At 38.6% G+C, this 21,683-nt stretch overlaps 2 protein-coding genes across 14 annotated transcripts in view; one reads left to right on the top strand and one right to left on the bottom strand.

The window, feature by feature from the left end:
* FBXO36 (F-box protein 36) overlaps window positions 1–12,519 on the bottom strand; it is a 30,169-nt gene extending 17,650 nt beyond the window's left edge. Inside the window, 2 exon segments of the mRNA XM_086618614.1 lie at window positions 11,929–12,056; window positions 12,424–12,519. Coding sequence (XP_086474740.1) covers window positions 11,929–12,056; window positions 12,424–12,519 — 224 coding nt within the window.
* A 418-nt stretch (window positions 12,520–12,937) lies between these two features.
* Window positions 12,938–21,683, top strand: part of TRIP12 (thyroid hormone receptor interactor 12) — an 84,216-nt gene continuing 75,470 nt past the window's right edge. For 5 of the 13 annotated variants that reach the window (XM_086617971.1, XM_086617969.1, XM_086617968.1 and 2 more), the window contains exons 1-2: window positions 12,941–13,089; window positions 18,571–18,652. The gene's annotated coding sequence lies outside the window, so the exon portion shown is untranslated. Of the gene's footprint in view, window positions 13,090–14,274; window positions 14,519–15,328; window positions 17,897–18,570; window positions 18,653–20,749; window positions 20,790–21,683 lie in introns of those variants that run through there. The other 8 variants (XM_086617973.1, XM_086617972.1, XM_086617965.1 and 5 more) reach the window with 7 other exon arrangements.

Here is a 21,683-nt window from a genome sequence, read left to right as displayed (position 1 = left end):
AGTTAGCAGCAATTTAAAGAGAAGACTGGTTTATCTGGATTAAATTACCCTCTTCACAGTTTACCGTTATTTCTTCTTCTTTACATACTGAAATTCACATGTAATAAAACTCTTCAGTTTATTGAAGTATATAGAATACATTTGAGTTAAGTGCATTATAAATATAATATTTTAAAGCTTAAGACCTATTTAAATTACCTTTAGAGTAAATCTCAAGGCAGTGAGGAATAGTCATATAATGCTGCTAAGGTACAACACATATGAACTGTAGACCCACATGGTTCTTTGGAAGGATCTAGAAAGTAATAATGCCTCTCTAGCCCTTACAGCTTGCAGAATGTAACAAACCAACTGTGCCACTTCCATTGCAACTATTTTCTGTAATAAACATCCAGTGGTCTTAATTACAAACTCCACAAATTATTTCAGAACCATTACAGTATTTAGCACATTTCCTACAGTCTTAGAGAAAGATGGATTCAGGAAGGGTTCTGTGATTTGAAGTTTTTAATCACACAGAGAGTTAGACAGAAGTAAAGAAGAAAACAGAATAGATAGGTCAAAGTAATCATAACATTTTTTTCCTTTCCTTTTTTTTTTCTTTAAATAAAGCCTTTATATTTCTGCTTATTTTTGAACATTTGCAATTAAAGCTGTTACTTTGCTATGATTGGCCAAAGAGAATTATTTTGAGTGTCTTGATTTGGTTAATGTGCAAGAATGTGAACAGTGTTCACTAGCAAATGTAGGCTGGCAGAATGAACTACACTGGTTTTAATGGTGTGTGAGGGGGGTGTGTGTGTGTGTGTGTGTGTGTGTGAAATAACACTTGTGTCCCTCAAAATTGCTGGCAGGTTTTGACCTGCTCCATCGGATAAGAAGGTAAAATGAAAACAGACTATCAACAGGTTGCAGTTAATGAAGCCTTAATTTATTAAGGGTTCCCAGAAGTCTTTGAAGGAAAACTTTCTAGAATTAAGAACAAAAAATGAACCACATCTGGGTGCAACAGTGCAAGAGTTCACCAAACTGAAATTAAACTTAACCCATGCACTGATGTCATTCCACATTTCAGACATGCACAAAATGAAATCAAATAGGTATTAGTTGCTGCTTATCATGTCTGTGAAATTGGATGTTATTTGCTCTTCTTCTGGCAAAGTACTACCTTTTTTTTCAAATTTAAAGTAGGGCTTACAACATCTGTGCTTCATTTGACAATTGCTACAAAATTCTACATTTGCATTTATTATAGTACAGGAAGTTATACAAATTACTATTTTGTCTACGCTGATAGGATCACATGTGTACAGGACAGTAGTCTCCTTCTCATGTGCTCTCATGAGCAAAAAAAAATCCCAATAAATCAGGTCTTTCTGGCATTTATTAGACATAGTCCATTTTTCAATCCTTCTATGGGATGTCCAGTTCAGATATATTAAAGAGTCTGAAGTGCAAACCTAATATGCTGCACTAAAGAGATTGTTCTACAAGGAAAAAAAAAATTCTCTCAGACCATCAGGTTGAAATTTTGGACAATAGGGTGTACTCAAAAGTTTGTACACATTCTTCTCAGGATCATAACAGTCATCGTGCAAGTCCACATACTTCCCTCCCCTGCATCTGCTTTAGTTTTGGAGGAAAAATAAATAAAATATTAATAGCAAAAGATAAAACAATTTAGTTAGCAAACAAAAATAAAACAGTAACTTCAGTAGAGTATAACTGTAGAGACAATGGTATATGAAAAGAAAGATGACTTCCCAGTGCCAATGCAAACTGTTTTGTGAGTTTCTATTAACAAATACCTCAAATGCATGGAGAAGAAGAGAAAAGAAATGTCACAATTCCAAAATCTCATACATAGCAACTACGAAGCTGTTTATTTTTCTCCCACTTCACTCATACTCAGAAACATCAACCTACTTCAGCATGTGTGTGACTACCAAAGGCTTTCACTTAAAATATCTGAAAAACATTTTAGTAAAATACAGGAGAAAGATGGATAAAACCTTGGAAAAAATAATTGTCTTTTCCTTTGGGGAATGCAGTAGTTACGTTTGAGGAAGAAATCCGCTGCCTTGACATGATCTCTTCCCTTCCTCTCAGTTACATACCTGATTTATTCCTACATTAATATCTTTCCTCATTTGCTTTCCCAGATCTTGCAGGGGGAGGGTAAAGCAAGAAAATAGCAACAAAAAAAAAAAAGGTGAAGATCTTTCTCACAGATGCTTACAGCACAGGTGCTTTGGAGGCTAACTTCTGTCTTTATACAGACTTATGCAGACAGATCAGAGGGAATAAAAAAATTACTCTTGAGGATCAGAGTCTTCAATTATGAGCATGATACTTGCCATTTATTAACATGATTAAACAGGCAGACCTAGATTAGACTGCCACAAAGAGATCATTCCGCTATTTAGCAGAACAAAGGATGCTAGTTAAGTGCAAGACATAACATTCCTTTCTAGATGGATAAGACACTGACAGGTTTCATTTGAAACATTTTTTTTTGTTTGTTTCATCCCCCTTACTTCAGTTTCAAGGTCTCCCTGTTACAACTTCAGGTCTAGTTTATGCTTTATATTTATTCTATTATTTTTTTCTTCATTAGAGTAAAAAACACAAACAACACAAGAGTCAGACTCCCTGTTATGTGTATAAAAGTCCTAAAGTACAGCAGTGTTACAATGGAAAGTCCTTTTCTCTGGAATCTGCATCTCCTTTAGCAGAGTATGTGCATATAACTGGTAATCCTTGTTATTACATATGAAGTCTTAGTTTAACTATCCCACTGTTCCCTTCTTGGGTACTTCTTATTATACTGATTTGTATATATTTGCAATCGGTCTGATACCCACTGAAAACTGTCTTCTCATGTGGTCAGCTCACTTTCAGCACTGACATCTCTTACTGTAAATTTTGAGAAACACCTATTATGCTGCCCCTAATGTCTCACTACATTTTTTAAGAACAGCCTAACATTCTCAGTGTGTTTCTCAAAGTTCTCTTGCTGTTTATTTACAGCTTTAATTCCACCTGATCAAATGACAGGAACACCAAAGAATCCATCACATTGTGCAGGCATTCTGATATACTTGATTCCTATCCATGTCTCCAGTTTTCAGAAAAAGCTGTGGTGAAAAGTCAGTCCTTTTTCTCTATCAATTATCATCTCAAACTGAGATGATTTTTTTTGTTTGTTTCTTCCAACACTAGTTTTGCCCAGTCCAATTTTAATTACATGTTTTACATTAAACTTAACACTCATTACCTGTAGGTTTCAACCTCACTATAAACTGCATAGGAAGGAACAATTGCACAATTCAGCTGTAGCACTGACTTAGTGAATATTGAAATCTATCCTTTCATTATCAGTTATCATGATGATTTGACATGCATGTATATTAAAAACATACATTGCACTTTCTGTCACAAGTATCTGCTTGCTCTTTTGATGCTTTCCAGCTACACAGCTTCTCTTGCCTGCAGTCCCCATCTGCTGTCATTCCTTTCACTCTACTGTTCGCTATCATCCTATTATGTTATTTAGGACTCTAGCTTCAGACACTCGTAGGCTTCTGCTTCCATGATACAATTTTGCCTTTTTAGACCAATTATTTTGATCATTTTACTGTGCACTAGCATTGTTTCTTCTAGTTACTATGCTTCTCCAGATAATTTGTCTAATTCAGGTTTCATCCAAAAAATGACATTTACATTAGTTGCGTCCGGTGCACAATTTTAATCTAATTTAGTGAAGTCCATCCAAAAGCTGTAGGCACTTTTACTTTAGTTTAGTTTAGGCTTATTTCAGTTTAACATAAATTGATTTAGTTTATACCCAATCAAATTCAGTAAATCTTTACAATAAGCATCCATAGAGCAGTTTAGATCGGCTTTAGCAAATTTGTTTAAAAACAAATTTTAAATTACACTGGTGCTATCTCTAGATAAGACCTTTCATAGCCTAGCACACCTTGAGATAAAAATCCTGATCCTTTCCTAGCTTTGTCTTCTACTTCTCTCTCCTTCTTCCTTCCCTTGAACAAATTACTGAGTGCATTTAATTGATTTTTGATAAATGAACAAAATTTAAATATATGCTACACCTAGACAAGTAAACCTATCTGGTGATTCTTCAAGATGAATGCTGCTACGCATGTGGAAAATGAAATAAGGAAAATTGCCCATGGTTAATAAAGGAGACAGAAAAGAAGAAATAATTATTTTCATAACTTGAAGCAGGAAGAAGGGAAACAGATAGGAACACAAACTTACCTTTGGTAACACAAAAGTAGAATTACTCCTGAGGTTTCCTAAGACAGAGAGCAACAGGGATAAAGGATGTACTACCTAAAGTAAGGCAACTGAAGAATACAATTAAACCTTTCTCTGGAAGAACAAGTACTGACAATAATGAACATATACGCAATAGACATTCAGGTAGAGTAGGAAAGATTTACTTAATCAAGCAGAAGATAGTGGTGGTTGCTTACCTTGAGACACTATTACACCTCTATGACCTGAAAATCATTCTTGGCAGGTAGAACTAGACTGAGCATGACACCTTTGAAGAAAGACGCAAATATTAAAGCTGTGCATAGAACTTAAAATAAAACGAGAGTTTAAACATCGCAGTTCAGTGTGATATTGCTGTTTTTATACTAAAGACTAATTACAAGTAGACAGAAACAAATCTAGACAAAAGGAAAAATTAATCTCTAGACTACCAGGGATCCAAAGAAAAATATTAATATCAAATAACGGTAACAGAAAATTAACTAAAATGTCTTTATTATCTTTAACATACTTCAATTGAAACTGATACGAGAATATTCCAATGCATCTTCAAATAACAGCTCAATTACTATTGAAAAATGAATTTTATAACCCCAGATGACTGTACTGAATTATCACAGGCTCACAAACAACTGAACTTCACAGGTAATAACCACTTAGGACTCAATATCACTTATACCTCTAATTTCAAATTTATAAATGAATGTTTCACAGGGTTAAGCATTTAGTAATGCTCACGGGGAAAAAAACCCAAACCAACAATCCAAAAAATGAGAGAACTGAGTCTTTTGGGAAGGAAAAACTCACCACTTATATTGCTGTATGTGATGTCTTCTGCAGAGAAACCTTGATCCACCAATAAGAATTGCCCTTAAACCAACATTGCAATTGTAACATATCACAAATCGCATTTCAGTGGTTAAAAGTCCAAATTTTCCTATGTCAGTTGGGTTCTTGTGCTAGATTACATCTTCAATATTGCAGCATGACCAAAGAATTCCCAAATCTTCCTGAAAACCTTATGGATAAGATCTAGCAACTGCATACATCCAGATGTGGTGCATTATGGAGTAAGTGAGAGATACTATCAGGCATTCGGACTATAACACATCATCACAACATCGCTAAACCAACATATTTTCGCTTTGGACAGAAACACCTGACAACGATGTTAATGTTTTTCCAATACAGCATTATTTCCTCAGAGAAACTGTTTCCATTTTCCAAGTAGCTCTACTGTTTACTTAGATATCGGAATCCCAGACAGCAAAAAAGCAAAGATTTTCTTATGCTTTTTAGGCTTAACAAACAGCCTCCTGATAATAATTGGTTGATATTGTGTGATACCACTACCATGAAAGTGTTCAATTATTTTGGAAATACACTTTTTCAGCATAACAGAGCATATACTGAGCTGGACCAAAATGGCTTCCTTCTCCTGAAGTCATCAAACTATGCTTGAAACGATCTGAATTTAAGATAAAAAAGTTGCTAGTTTTATGCAATTAAAGTCCTCTACACAAATACCTCATAATAAAACTATCTTTTTGTTAAACCCCCTTTAGAGAAATTTCTGTGCTCTTTTTGTTTGTTAAAAATTCAAATTCTCCACTGGAAATGTCAAAGAAGAGACTTGAATAGAATTGGTCCAGCTAGGCAATAACTGGTATGGCATCCTTCAGGTTTCAAATGCAAGTAAAGTAGAATGACTTCGAGAAAGGCTCATCTCCCATAGATCTGTACTTAAAATCAGACTTATCTTGCAAAAAATTGTTTCGTATAACATGAAGTTAATCTCAGCTGAATTACTATAATAACATCTGTTGATTCCTTCCCCGTCCATCTGGCTTAAGCACTTGAAATGGCATCTTCTGTCAATCAAATAGGTTATATATCAAGTGTCATCATTCCGACTTAAAAACAAAGATACAAAATCAACACTCAGTTAACTTTATAGTGCCATTTTTCAAAATGGAGGAAGTGTCCTTACAGGTTTCAATAGAGCCTGAAGGTACTCACAACTGAAAAACAACCAGTCTGCAACCAGTAAAACAATCACTTATTAATGTCTCTTAAATTTGCAATTTTACTGAAAATGATAAGATTTTAAAAATTATTTATTTAGGGTTTACAGTGATTTGACATGGAATCGGGTTGTTTATTCAAAAGAGATTTTTTTTAAATGGTTTTTAAGATTTAAGTGCTATAGGTTCAGAATTTTTACTTACAACTAAAAAAAGCCAGAAAACAACTTTATTTTTGAAATTAAAACAATTAATTGGATCTTTTAAGAAAATATTGTGGCTCTCAGTATCCAAATTAATATGTTGTGCTCAGAATACACTGATTTAATCAGAAACTGATTGAAGATGTAGAATTGAACACTACACAATAGGAGCAATGATGGGTAAAGAACAAGAACAGCCATCGGAAAGGTTTGCCTAGTTACTTACACTATTTGCTCATCTAGATGTCCTGTATATATTTGTTAGAGAATCTAGTCACTGATCTCTGACAACACATACAATTCTGCAGTTACATATTTGATAAAATTCAGTTATCCTGACTGTTATATGAGCAGATTACATTGCATAGAATGACATTAGTTTTGTATACACATGATGCCTGCCTTTTATGGGTAAGTAGCTAAACATTTTACTAACATGACAAAATCCTCCGATTAGAGCAGCATTCATTAAATGGTGACAGATGCTAGTATTAATTACACGTTGAGTGGATCATTTTCGCATTACATTTCTTTTGTTACCAGCCTAATCTTTCTAGTTATCAGACTGCCCTATAAGCAGATTAAGCACCAGACTTTTTTTTTTTTTTGAGAGGGGGTGGGAGGCGCCTGTATTCCTTGCTTGACCAAAATGAGCACCCAACCTTTTCTACGCTACCCCACCATCTGGATTCCTCTCACACTTCTCAAAACCTGCATTTTTCTGCTAGACGATTTATAAGAAATTTTATTTTGAAAGGTTGTTTGTGTGGTTATCTCAAGTAATTTTATGTTTAATGTTGAAAGCCATATGATTTATTGCTTCCTTCATTGAAACAGATAATGTCTATTGTTGTTTGTGACAAACCTTGCCAAATTATAACTGGCATATCAAATATTAATTCAGCATTTCAAAAGTGATTGAAAAACATGTACAGTGACAGATAGATGGAAAGGCATATTTGTTAAACAAGTTGCCATCCTTGATGTCAGTCTTGAGACAAAAAAGGATTCCCATTCTATGTAATATTGCATGCATTCACACAAAACAAAAAACTATCCACTATTCTCATGAGTTCTAGCAGGATTGCTAGAACATGTTTTATGGCTAAGCATGTTTTTCTATTTAGTGTGTTTATCCTGACATGTACACCAACTTTGCCTTCATAACAAAAAAAACATTCCTGGAAGGGGGGTGGGGGGGCAGTGTGTGTATGAGAAATTGAAAAGTACAAATAGTAAAGTCACTAATTTGGAAATAATTTCTGCCGTAAAGCAAAAGGTTATAAATTGAAAGTTGACAGAGGAGAAAGATATTGGAACAATAACTAATCAAAGGATGATCAATCACTAATGTGATTTTGGCAGAGAAAGTGAAATACAATCCTAAAACTTAAATCACATAGAATTTTCCAGAAGACACAGGGAAGTAACAACGCCTTTGCACATGGCACTTGTAAGACTTATTAAGAACAAAAGTGCTAATGGGAAGAAATGCAGCAAAAAGATACTAAAGTGACTAGGAAGTAGAGAGTCTGTTTCACAAGTGGAAACTGAGAAAACAAAACAAAACAAACCCTATCAAGAGACCATATTTATTAAATACACAATAACATTTTTATATAACATTGTTACCTACACACAAGTGCAGTATTAAAGCTAAAAGATACCCACACACGAAATAAGCTGTAAGTCTGTAGAACTGCATTTCTAGCCATCAGAGAAGTGATGATCTGCAGCAGTGGTTCTGTGTGAAGTAGCAAGCAAAAAAAGCCTCACTACCTTTGAAACACATCAAGTGTCATTTAAGCTATGAAGGTCTATTACGCGGCTGGATGAAGCAGCAGGGACTAGGACTTGATGACCTGAAGTCGTCTCTTTCAGTCTTACATTTCTGCATTGGGACTGGTAGAAGCCCACAGAGCGGAGATACGTTGGATAGTTTCTCTGCATTTCTAAAGTCATAATGCATCCTTAAAATTGTTACTTGAAAAAAAAATTCACTGATGGTTCAGAAGATCTCTCCTTCTACACAATCTAACTGGTTGAACTGTATCCCATGAATACTCACTTAGCATCTGTACCTCTATACAGTCTACTTTTAGAAGAGCTATTTGCAATCAGTTACAAGGCACTCCCCTTCTCCTGACCCTTCCTCCTTGAAGCAGCTTATGCAGAAACTAGTTGGTAATCTTCCCTTCCTAACTTCTCATTGGAAGTGCATGCTTGCTACTGAGTAGTCAACACCTTTCTTTATCAAGTCCTAATTAAGTGCTCTAATTTTGAAATGTAATTGAAATTGAATTTGTACCTGTGATGGAAGTTGTCTCTTGCTGCAAAATGAAAAGTTACCATCAGGGTCTCCTCATCACTTTTTGGATGCAAATACATCCGCACAGACAAGTGGGTGTGTTTCTAGCTACTTTTTTTTTTTTTTCAACTACTGTTGCATTTGATTGGTTAGAAGAGTTCAAAGTAGCCTCTGCTTTTGCCTGCTTCCAATATCTTGTTTGTCCACAGCAGGCCTTGCTTTCCTTTTCCCACGTGTCTTAGTTTCTCTAGATTTGAGCTAAACGCAAACAAGCATGCTGAAGTACACCTTGCTATTATTATAACTGACGGTATTGAAAGTAATTAAACACTTTCCAATTTATTTGTGCAGTAATAAAATAATTCATGTGCTTACAGCTGAGGATGTGTGCCCCTGTGGTATCACACCCTAGGTGCTCGTTTTGTCTGTTTTGTCCTCTTCGTTTGACTGTTGCTCTACACTTAGCTTCAGCAAACTTCTTTAGTGTATGCTTAACTCTGCTTTCAGAGATGTCCTTTCTTTTAATTTACAACAATTCTGAATAATTTATTTTTAGTTATAAAATAGTTTGGGCCTACTATACTGATCTTGAGGCAGCAGCGGAGTTCAAAAATGCCTTCTGGAGAGCATCTCTAACATTTCAGGTTGCACGATGGAAAAAGATGTCAATTCCTTACAATGAGGGGAAAAAGCCAAACAAAAGCCACAGACATTTCACATGGCTTGTTTGAACACAAAGCCTGCTGCCATGAACTTGTTTTTCCCCCCAGATACGGCTTCCTTGTCCAACTAAATTTTTTGCCCTAATACATTCTTAAGACCTGCATCTGTACAGGATTTCTGGTCTATAACATTTTGACTTAATAGTCGGTAGATACCTGGAAATCCTGGCCAGGACCACAGGTACACACACACTGGAACTGTATAAGACATGGCCAGTAAATTAATAACTTCATCCTGAAGGAGTTGAATTTACTGCTCATGTAAAGCCCGAGTAGACCATTCAAAGCAGGGCAATGCTCAGAGAAATATGAGAGCCTTCATACAAATCCACCATGCAGCCACAAATTCCCTTTTTGAAAGGGAAAAACAATGGACTGTTTTGAAACCACTGACTTTGAAGAATGGGACTATTCAAAGTAGCAAATTTCAGCATTCATAGAACTATGTGCAAGGTTGGTGGCTTAGATGGTAAGGTCTTTCAGGCAATGACTATTATTTATTAGGAGACGACTAAATAGCATACTGGGAATGTGAACCAACAACTAGGACTCCTAGATGCTAACACAGTAAGACTAAATATATTTTACATGATACATAACTTGGCACATCAGTGATGCATATACCTTTAATTACTATTTTTGACACAGATCTCTTCTCAGGAGATTACATAGCCTGCACAAAGGCTAACTAGCATCCAGAAGTTTTATATGTACAACACGTAAAACTACGTGAAGGTAGTTGTTTTCAGCAATAGTGAATTCTACTGTGATTGAATTGGGAACTTTTGCTGGAACCAGGTACATCAGCTTCAGAAGATACAGCGATATGTTCACTGCAGTATACTCAAATGAAGTTTTTCAAATAATCCAAACCAGTTCTTTTTCAATGACACTAACTTCCTGGTAATGCTTTTGCACAGTAAACATTTACATAATAATTCAAACTTACTTCCACTGACAGTTATAAAGTTTTTTTACACCATTTATGTTAACTGACTTTGGTTTGCTTTAAGGATACATTTGAGCAGCTGAAAACAAAACCAAAAACAGGTATCTGAAGCGTTTGACAGAAACCAATATGAGAACAAAAACCTGAAGATAATAATAATAAGCAACATCTTATTTTTATTATCTGAGTGCAAAAATGAATGGTAAAAACCCACAACACTCAATTACATATTCCATGAACAAGCGCGGCACTGATATGATTCCCATGAGGTCAGTGGGACAGGCCCATTACAAGACTTCAGCTACAGAAAAGCATGTATTTCCCAGCGATCGTGCAGCACAGTAATTACTCTCAATTTTGGTGGAAGTCAAAGCTCCCTAAGGTTGCCTTGTCAGTTCTACATCAAAATTTATTTTTGAGGAGAACCAAAACCCCTTCTGAAACTGCTAAAGATACTGGTGATTTAAAAAGAAAATCTTGCCACCAGAGAGACCAAAAGAAGGAGCATATAATAGAGAGAACATAGATAATTTGGAATTGCAGCTGAACTTCAGTTTGTCATCTCCTCCTCTCTCCAATTTCTCAATTACAAACCTGACAATTTCCTTATCTCTAGAAGAAAACATGTTCACTATTTTGGCTCACTTTGGGAAAACAAAACAAAAACTTCCTCCTAGTTTGAAAACATGTTGGGTTTTTTTTTTGTGCTGGTGAGACATTTTAAAACCTTTCTCAGAAAAATTCTTGAGACTTCACAACTTCTAAATCAGTATGTTCAGCCTAAGACAAGCATTTATGTTCATCTTATACAAAGTCAACCCAGCCAAAAATAGGTCAAAATGAAACAAAAATTATAGAAGGCTTGCATTTTTATTTCATAACCTTACAAACTCACAATCAGATTTGTTAAATCTCATTGCCTTACTGTGAAATATTCCTCACCAATTATTACTATTAGATTATTCTGAAAAATGTTCATATAGAACATTTTGCAGCATATTTCAAAAAAAGTTCAAAAGAATCTCTTCCAGGATATTTAGCATGGCTCATTTCCCTGATTGGAAAAACAGTTACATACACAGCCATAAGGCAGGACACCTAAACATCTTCAGGTACCATATGGAAAACATACACAGGTTTCCCATTCCCAGATAGGCAGTTTAATTTAATTTTTCCTTGAATGAGATGTTAGACTATTTTCTCTCCCACCTTAAGTCTAGTTATGCTGAGAGTGCAGCTAAACTTGTCTTTCCTTAGGAGAAATTCTATGACATTATTTAAGGATTTGTTATTTATTTACGTTAAATGTTAGCATTTCATTTATTTGTGAGGTATTTCCGAGAGGAGACTGAAGTTGGTTTTAAGGTCACAGAATCGCAGGCGTGTATATACTTCTTTTGCAAGGCTACTAACTCACCGTTTTGGAGGATCTTTTCTCCCCCCTTCCTCTGATCCTCGCCCAGAGCCCCTTCCCACAGGCTTAGGATACGCCAGGTAGAAGGAATCTCCTACATGCAGGGGCTCCTCGTCCAGGCACGCTTTCACCTGCGCTAGGAAATAACCCTTTCTGGTAGCAAATCCTCACCTGCTCCCTGACTACTTACCGACACGTCCCAAGGCTGCACCAAGGCGTTCCCAGCCCTCAGCAGGCCAAACCAGCAGCACTCACTGGTGGCGCCTCACAGGTCGCTACCCTGCGGCGTTAATCGGCGACTCCCGCCCTGCCCCGGCATAGCGCTGCGCCCCTCTCCGTCCCTCGCCAGCCCTTCCCCAAGGACGGGCCCTCACTAAAGCCACTGCTGCCTCAGGAGCCGGAGACAGGCCCCAGCTGCCCCCCTTCCCGGGTGGAGAAAGAAGCAGCGACCATGAAGTGAGGGAAAACGGCAGGGCGGACTCCGCTCCCAGCACCCACCTCCCGCTGGGTGACGAGCGGCTGGCAGAAGTCCTCACTGGGGGCCGGGGCCCGCCCGTGCGTCTCGAACACCTCCTCCCGCGGCAGCGCCGCCATTTTGGGACGCTGGAAGGCGGTGTCTATGGCAACCAGGAAGAGGCGGACATCACGCGGGGTCACTAGGAACCCAGCCCCCTCTTAAAGGAGCAGGGCCGGCAACAACGCCGCGGCCGGGTAGGGTCTTCGCCCCCGCCGCCGGCAAAGTCCCTCTCTCCTGCTGGCTCCAGCCGCCTCCCGCGCCCCCCCCCCCCGCCCGCACCCGAGGGGAGATACTTGCCCGGACCCAGGGGTGACGACCCCGGCGGAGGGATACTGACCGCCGAGCGCCGACCCCGCCGAGCCCAGGGAGCGAGGCACACGCACGGCCGCAGCGGGGGCTTCGTGGGGGGCGGCAGCCGGGGCAGGGGCCGCCCGTCGGTCCAGGGGGCGCGCAGGCCTCGGCGAGGCCCCGGCAGAAAGTAGTCCCCCAGCCTCCCCCTCGCGCCGCTGGAAGGGGTTCGGCGGAGGAGGCGGCGGACGAGGCGCGGTGCTGCGGCTTCAGCTGATAATTGAAGGGAAGAGAGGCGGCTGCTGCCGGGAGGAGGGGAGGCACGGAGCGTCTGCGGAGGCCGCATCGGGACAAACTAGGTATCCGGGGCCCCTCCGCTCTTTCAAGGGGTTCCAGGGAGGTGGGTGCGGGGCGGCGTGGCGCTGGGCCCCTCGGCAGCCTCCGGGCCGGGCCTGTTGTGTCATCCCTGGCGTTAGCCGAGCTGCCCTTCCCGGCGGCCCGGGGCAGGGGGAGGGGAGGAGCGCCATCCCGGAGCATTGTTGCGGATGGGGGCGGTGGGGGGGGCGACGGGGATGACTCGACGCCGCGCTGGTGAGTGTGTGTGTGTGTGTGGGGCGACCCGGAGGTGTGCAGTGGGGTGAGGGGAAGGGGCCCTCGCTGAGCAGGGAGGGGGTGGAAACGGACCTGACAAAATGGCCAGGCAGTCACCGGAGCCCGCCCGAGGGACATCCCCTCTCCCCCCGGCGCCGGGCAGGACTGCTGCCCGCCGCCTCGCCTGGGCTGTCCGGCGTGTGGGGGGAGCGCGGCCTCCCCTTTCTGGCCCTGTATAGCTGCTGATACAAAAGGGCAGTGTCAGTGTTGACACTGCCGTACCGATTTGTATGCCCTTCCCCTTCTTCTCCCTCCCCCACTCCTGTTGGCCCCCTTTTCCCTAATAGCTCTTTCTTTCCTTTTTTTTTCTTTCTTCTTTTTTTTTTTTTTCCCCCGCCTCTAAAGGAGCTATCGAATATCTTAAAGGAAAAAATAGCAACTCCTCTTTCCTTCCCCCTTGCCCGGCTCGACGAAAATGCTAAATAATCGGCCGACGTCCATATTTCACAAGCTTTTGGGGGAGGGAGGAGGAAGGTGGGAAGAGAATGGAGGCGCCTGTAAGGTCGGAGTTCCAGCGCTGGCTCCCCACGAGAGGGGTTATTTTCGCAGTTAATGTTTTAGAGCTCCTGTTTTTGTTGCTCTCAGTCGAGAAGCAAGTTGCTTGGTCCTCGCGTTCGCTTGCATAATACGTCGTACTTGGAGGCTGATCAAACGCTGAGTTCTGCCTTTCCTGCCTGGCTCTTCCTTCTTCCCCTTCCCCGGCGGGCTGGGGGGGCTGGGGAGCGGCAGAAGTTCGGAGGTGCTGGCAGCACCGACGCCAGCCGGCTTCTGGTACCGGCTCCGGTTGTCTGGGGCTGGGAAACAACCCGATACCGGGGCTTTCGCCAGACCTGTAGGCCCGTCTTCCTGCTGCTGTTCAACTTTTTTATTGTTCCCCTTCCCCCCCCTGCCAGTGCACTGGCTTTCTCCACAGCCAGGGGTTTTCACAGGACGGGAGTCCGAAAGTCTAGACTGTGAACCGGAAAATAATAGGGGAAAGAATGGAAAGTTATGTCAAGGGCTTTGGGGGAAAAACATCGACGTATCGAACAAAGGTCCTGCCTGTATCGGGGAGAGAGGCCTGCATGTGAGGCCTGATTGTGTCGCATTTACACACGGGGAAGAAATGAGTGCTTGGTACTGGCCTAAATTTATTCCGTAAGTCTGGCATGCAACTTGGGAACGTTTTTTGAATGTGTGCAGTTTGTTTTGAGAGTGATTTTATTATGTGTAGCAATCCAATAATAATTTTAATTTGAAATATTTTTTTCCAAAAGATTGTTCAGTTTTTTCTTTTTCTTTCTGCCTTGTTCAGCAGAAATAACATTGATCCAGAGGTTCTAACAGGATAACACAAAATTTTACTCAAACGGGATGACTTTCATAGTTTACATATTGTGTGTGTTACAAATATTGAGCTTCCTGGTGCTTCAAAGCCTCTCAGAAAGAGGAGTTGAGTAGTTACCACCTGACAAATATGAAGTACATCCTTCATAATGAGAAAGAAGAGGAATTCTAATGACTTGAATTTTAATTAATGTTACCAGTTTGGTTTTTTTAGGGGAACTGTCACTGTGGATATACTTTCTTTGTAAGGCTTTAAAAGCTAGCAAGCATTGCTGTGATTACTGCTGTTTATCTCTAGTATATTCTCTTTTTTTCAGCCCTGTCTCTCTCTCTGTCCTCCCACACCCAAGACTAGACTTCTAATTGTACAGGAGTGATTTTTTTTTTTGGTGTTTAATTTCTGCTCAAACAGATTTGTCAGGTTTTTAAGTTTTTTGTTAAGCTAAAAGTTTAAAAGTATATTTTATTTTATATGTATAAAAAAACCCACATAATGAACATGAAAGTGGTACTTGAAAAATAACTGTATACCTTTCTATTGTTTGGTAGCCTATGTAATAAATATTGATAGGAATGAAATGCATTTATGAAAATATTAGTGTTTCAGTTTTTCCAGCTAATATTTTAATCATTTTAACAATTAATGTTATATTTGAACTAAGACGTTTAAAAGCAGTGTTCTGGTGAGTAAATACTGTAAATAATGCTTCTAGTTTTCAGAAACTTACATGTTTTTAACTTGTAGTTTCTGTTTGTAAAATGTAACTGATTGTGAATGACTCTTTTGTATATATTCTGGTTTTGATCTTAAAATGGAAGGGTATTTTTAGTTTTTATTGTTTGGTGTATTCTGTTGTTGTGGCAGAAATATAGGTAATCTGGGGGCTGTGGGTTTGTTGTTTTTTGGGTGTGTGGTGTGTGTTTTTTCTTTTTTTTTCTGCTGCTAGGGTCTCTGAGAAAATTAAGAGTAGTGAGCTTGAACTGACAACTTTTAAGACTCAATATTCTTTTGTCTCCATGTGGCTTCATAGGTAGGAGCCTAAACAGGTCTTAGCTATTAGTAGAAAAATTGTAGGTCATCCACAGTGTGGCATTACTACTTAGTAATATAGCAGATCTACTTCAGTAGGAGTGCTGACCTGTTGACTAAGAGGCTTATGAAAATGGAGTCTTTTGATGTCTTACAAAAGTTCTTCAGGCCAAAGTGACCACTAGGAAAACAACTTGTATCTTCCCAGTAAATGAGTAATCGTTCTGTCATTCTCAATCAGGAATCATGCACAAGTTGATTTTTTTATTTTCTGTTTATATTGCATTTTGACTATTTGTCTTCAAACCTACAATGCAAATATTAAAAAAAAATTGTAAGAAAAACTTGTTCTTATAAAATCTTTCCTAAATTTGAGGCCCAGAGCTATAGGCAACAAAGACACTGTAGTCCTTCTGCACCAGTTTAGCAAAAATGTAATACAGTTGACTTTAATGTCATGAATGAAGCCATGACAAATTTTTGCGTGGGTCCTTATGTAACTGATAAGTGCAGTTATTTACTCTGCAACAATCCAGGAAGGTAACCTGACTGAATTAGTTTTGTTTCTATGCAGTGAAGCTCAAGCATGAGTAGGAAAGTTATTGTTTGACTAACCTGTGTGTTAGTACTTAATTTGCAGTGTAAGTGAATCTCAGAACTAGCTATGTTAATCTTATATTTATAGATGATACTGCATTTTCTAACAAGCTAATTAGTAAGCATTATGTAGAACACTTCTGATCATGAGTGTCTTCTGTCACACACTGAGACTAAATTATTGTGACAAATTATAATCAAATCCCAAAGTTGTACAGCATGGTGTACTATCACATTGTCAAAAATTTAACCTGGAATGTGTCTGGGATCTCCCATTGGCCTGTTGGATGATCTGTGTTCTGTTCATCAGTTGTCAAATTACTAACACTCCCTATAAAACATTTTCTGGGTTCTGACATCCTTAATAGTGGAAACTTTTTCATCAAGCTGTCACTGCCCCATTCAGTACTGACTCTGAAGGTACTAGTACATCTGAATTCTTTGGTAGAAAACTAGATTGATTACCTTTGGGTCAGTGGTTTGTTTTTCTGAAGAAGTAATGCTTACTTTGAATTTACTCTTCATGTTTTAATCTATTTATAGTATCATAGCAGATTTGTGACAGTTTATGAACCCTGAGCGTTTTCATACCTGGGTTTTAATTCGAGACATGAGGTTGATGACTGCAAAACAAAGTCACATTAACTCTTTCTTTTTTTTCCTCTTGGTATTTTTTTCAATTTACATGAAATAATGTGTTTCTCAAGGAGCAAAACTACTTCCAGACTACTCACTGGTGTTCAAGCACGACAAAATGCTTGTATGTAGCTGCTTGTTTTGGGATGTCTTTTTTTAACAAAACGTTTATCTTGAAAACATGAGTTCAGCAATCTTCTGTAAATAGAAAATTTCTAGCTACGCATGATATCAAGTGTACAATCAGTGTGAAAACCAGCACTAAGTCAGCTAAATTCTCCACTGCATGCTTTCAGAGACCAGTGATGGTTACTTTAGTGCGAAGGTTAGTTTTGAGGAGCAGCTGTCCTCATAGTCCTGCTATGTGATAAAATTTTTCTCATCAAGTTGGTAGAATCTAACCGTAAATACGCAGTCATATTCTCCTTTAGTTCTGTCTGGCAGCCAGGGTTCGAGCACACATAACCAATCTGTTTACTCTCACTGTCTATAATAAGGCTTGTCTTGCAATATACTGACTGTTGCCAGTCTTACTTATCTCAGGAGCTTACTGAGTACAAATATGGCAGAAAACTACCATGTATAAGAGCAATAGATAGTCAACTTGCATATAAGAAAAACTGGAAAAGTTAGGTGTATATCAAGAAAGTTAATCACAGTGGTATAATATTGGATTTGAAGATGTGTGAGAAGTACTAGCAATGGTGTTCAAGCCATAGTTGCTTTCAGTTTCTCTAAAAAAGCCTCTGTTGTCATGATTCATAAGAGTAAGCCAGTTTGGAGAGGACCTCTGGACATCAGTTGGCCCTTCTCACTGTTTGACTTCATCCACTCTTGAATAAAGACTTTTTCATTGATCACTGTACTGATAAAATAGCTCCATCTTCTTCAGTGATAAAGGAAAAATACCCAACAAACCTACAAAGGTATGTATGGAGAGGAAAGTGGAAGGATTTTATAATGTGTAGCATGATACCGTGTCAGGGAGCAGGGGGAGATCACAGTTTCTCAGTGTTTTCTAAATAGATTGGTCTGCTTTGTGATGGTATCCACAATGAAGTGCACGTGCTGAAATGTAAAGATTTGACCTTCTTAAAAGATATGAAAAGGTCTGAGTCACCTCCTGGAATGTTCACCTTGAGTTGTAGGGAGCAATTTGGTATTTCAAAATGGAAGCTGAGGTCCCTGGTACTTCTTGAACAAGAATGTTTTTTTAAGATCTGATGGGCGAGGTATACTTCATGTTTATTCTGCTTTCAGAGTAGCTTGTTACTGACAACCCTTGTTTTATCGCATGACATCTGAATAAGTTAATTTAGCATAAAGAAGGGCAACTATTTGCTAGACTTTTGTAAAGATGGAAATGAAGGAATACAAACATGTTCTTTATTTTCTGATGTACATGTGTTTTGTAAGGACAAAGGGGTTAAACTTTCAGAAGGCTGTCTAGTCATGAGATGGGCATTAGACTCAATAACAGCAATGTGCATCTCTTTCAAATTTGTGGCTGACTACTGTTGTATTTTTAAAGCATGGTTAATGTAAGTTATTATAAATGTGGAGCAGTAACTGTAATAAACTATTTTTACTTTTTTTTTAGGCGTAGTTCCTAAAGGTAAAAACCATTAGGAAAAATAGGCCTGGGACAAACCTTCATAGGTCGTCTGGTACATACATACAAGGTAACTAGGCCTGGTCTTATGCTATCTTTGCTTTGAGAAAGCATGCCTCCTGTTCTGTTCTCCCTCATCTTTCTCCATGGCCTTGCTATGAGGTGGTTATAGTTTGCCTTATCCACTCTAGGTAGGAGAAATGAGCTCTCTATATGATTTTATGTGCTTCAAGTCTGTTCTGTTTCTTCTTTCTTAGTCTAAGACTGTTTAGATGTAGTACAGATAAATAAATGTGGAAATAAAAAATACAATTTCATGTAGTGTTTTCTAAGTTGAAAACAGGAATTTTTTAGGAGCACTATAAATTAATTGAGGCACTAAGAAAGGAAAGATGTAAACAATGCATAGTAACACTAGTGATGGTGGACTTCAACATTCCCCCCATGTCTGCTTCCCTCTCCTCCTCCCCTACCCTGCTGCAAAGAAAAGGAAAAACACACACATTTCCACTCCCAAACAATCAAGGGACTTGCTTTAAATGTCCTTGATGCTGGTGTAATGATTAGATGCTTACTTTAACTCCTGGAGTTACTGAGAAGCTGGCTTTGCATCATATACCTTTGTGGAATATGAATCTGTGGTAGATGTCTATTTTTGGACAAGATAATATTGTAAGATGCGGTTAACATCACAGCTAGAAGATGGCATCTTATCCACGTTAATAATCTGTGTCTTCTAATGTTGAACCCCTTATATAATTAGCTTATTCAGTATAAAGAGTGTCCCTTCCTGGAAGGTGTGTGCAATGTTAACTGAACCTTCTGGTCACAGATGAGGTGTGGCTATGTGTTTAAGAGAGCTAACGAAGAAAGTAACTGAAGGTGCATGTTAATAGGCTGTATGCTCAATACAAACTTGGAACTCTTCCTTACTTTCTTTGTTTTGAGGATATATATACTCCATTATAATCAAGTTACTGACTGGGACCTGTAATATCTCTTTAAGACTTCACTTGTTTGGACTTCTGCAGTTGTAATAGCGCAATGAACTCATCCATTGTAAAGAGGTGAGGGGAAGGTGGGAAATGCTAACTTGAACAAGAGCAGGCAGACAATCGTAGCCTGTGTGAATAAGCCTGAGTGAATAGCACCTGAGAAGAAGCTGTGTAGGTAGGTTGCAGATCTTTATCTAACACAGTAGTCAAAATAATTGGATGCAAGTAATGGAAGGGTCAGGAGTACCATTGGTTTACATAAAAATGCAACTTAATTTGAAGTTAATTAGAAAATTTCTGGAGAAAACACCATTTCAACTGTATCTCATTTAAAGAAAGTGATGGAAGCTGCATAACTTTGGCAAGCTTTATAACACGATTCCAAGTGTTAAAAGTTGTGCTTGAAAGGTCTGCTACTGTTTATTCCACAATGTTTTTCATGTTTATGTAATGACAATGTGTGCTGTCATATCATACCTTCGTAGTATTCTGCCCTATTTATCTAGCAGATAGCTTTCTACAATAAAATGCTGGTAATAAAAATGAAGACCTGTGTTATACTGTAAGATTATGGATTCAAGAAGCTAGTTTCATTCCCTTACTCAGTTACAAAAAACTTGGTGGAAGAACAAATATATTTCTTGGCCAAAAATAAGATAGCAAATATACTTTCTTCAAATTTTTGTATGACAGCTTTTAAGTTGATGTAGTTCTGCTGCATACTCTTTTTTTCCCATTTACCTCAAGCATTTGTAGACTTGTAACTGATCGTAGCCATGTTTTATGCTAGGCTCTTAACAGGACTTCAGCTCAAAACTTTCAATAGCATTTAATAACTAGAATTGGAAGAAGCATTGTTAAGAGAAATTCTGTTGCACACCTCAATCTGCAAATTTAAATACTCCGTGAAGAGGGTGGAAACTGAGCTCTCTTCAGTTAACTGTGAAGAGGAAAGATGAATTTTGTGGAATTTGGTATGTAAAGAAATGTTACCACTTAAATGCCTTTCATTTAATTTTTAAATGCTCGAGCACTATGGTCACAGTAGTAAGGATGGGATTTTTTCTTTGTTTAATAGCTTAGGGGTTGTTGACCTTCTGCCAAAACTGAACTGAAGTTGGAACAGAATGGGCACTGATTCTGATTTAACTGCTCTATACAGATGAACTCAAGTAAGCTAGAACTTGAGAACTGTATATTTGGAAACTTGAGGTAAATACAAACACAGTAATGAGTTAATTTTGGAGAGCACACTTAAATGTAAAGCTGCCTGTGAAACTCCACTGAAGTGACAAATAAAGTAATCTCAATCTGTCAGTTTCAAAATACAATGCAATGAACACACTTGTTGCTCTGTCAGTTTCAAAATACAATGCAATGAACACACTTGTTGCTATGCTTTATTGCTTCCAGAGGTTGTCTGGAGAAAAGTATATTCCCTGAGTGCATCAGGCTTTTTCCTCTGTCAGAGACTTAGCCAAAAGCTGTTAAAACTATTGTTCTAGTTTTAAACAGATTTCTATTAGGTAACTTAAATCAATGGATAAACTTAATGTAATTGTATCATCTGTTTTTCAAAACTCTACTTCAGGTATTTTGTTCAGATGAAGTCTGAGTTTCTATCAGATTGAGATGTTACACTTAAATTCTAACTATGCTTCCCTGCTTCCCTAGGCAACACCTGTAGTGTCACCAGAACTACTTTGTCAACTCCCTCAAATTGTTCTTAGTGGTCTGACTGCTCTAAACTAATGTTTCTTCTGTTTGTGGTGTCTGTTTTGTTGTTCCAGTTTCATGCTGCTTGAAATTACTGGGAATTCTTAGATCTCACGTATGCTATTAAAGCAATTGTTTTAGTGATGTTGGAGCATTTTAAAAACTTCATCAGAAGTAAGCCAAGTAGGTTGCTGTGTGTTGCAAAATTGCTTAATGTGTTTTCATCTAAAAACTGTTCCTCTTCAATTAGGAAATGGTTTCTTCCTTACAGATTTTTAGATTTGCAATATTGTTTTTCTTCAACAAAATTATGTCAGGCTATTTGGAAAGTGAGCTCAGTAAAATGACAAATCAAAACTAGATAGCAGGTGATATTGTTAATTGATATAA

The sequence above is a fragment of the Tauraco erythrolophus genome, chromosome 11 (assembly GCF_009769465.1).
Source record: "Tauraco erythrolophus isolate bTauEry1 chromosome 11, bTauEry1.pri, whole genome shotgun sequence".
Classification (NCBI taxonomy): Eukaryota; Metazoa; Chordata; class Aves; order Musophagiformes; family Musophagidae; genus Tauraco; species Tauraco erythrolophus.
The sequence above is the reverse complement of the archived record's forward strand: the minus strand, read 5'-3'. Positions and strand labels throughout refer to the sequence as shown.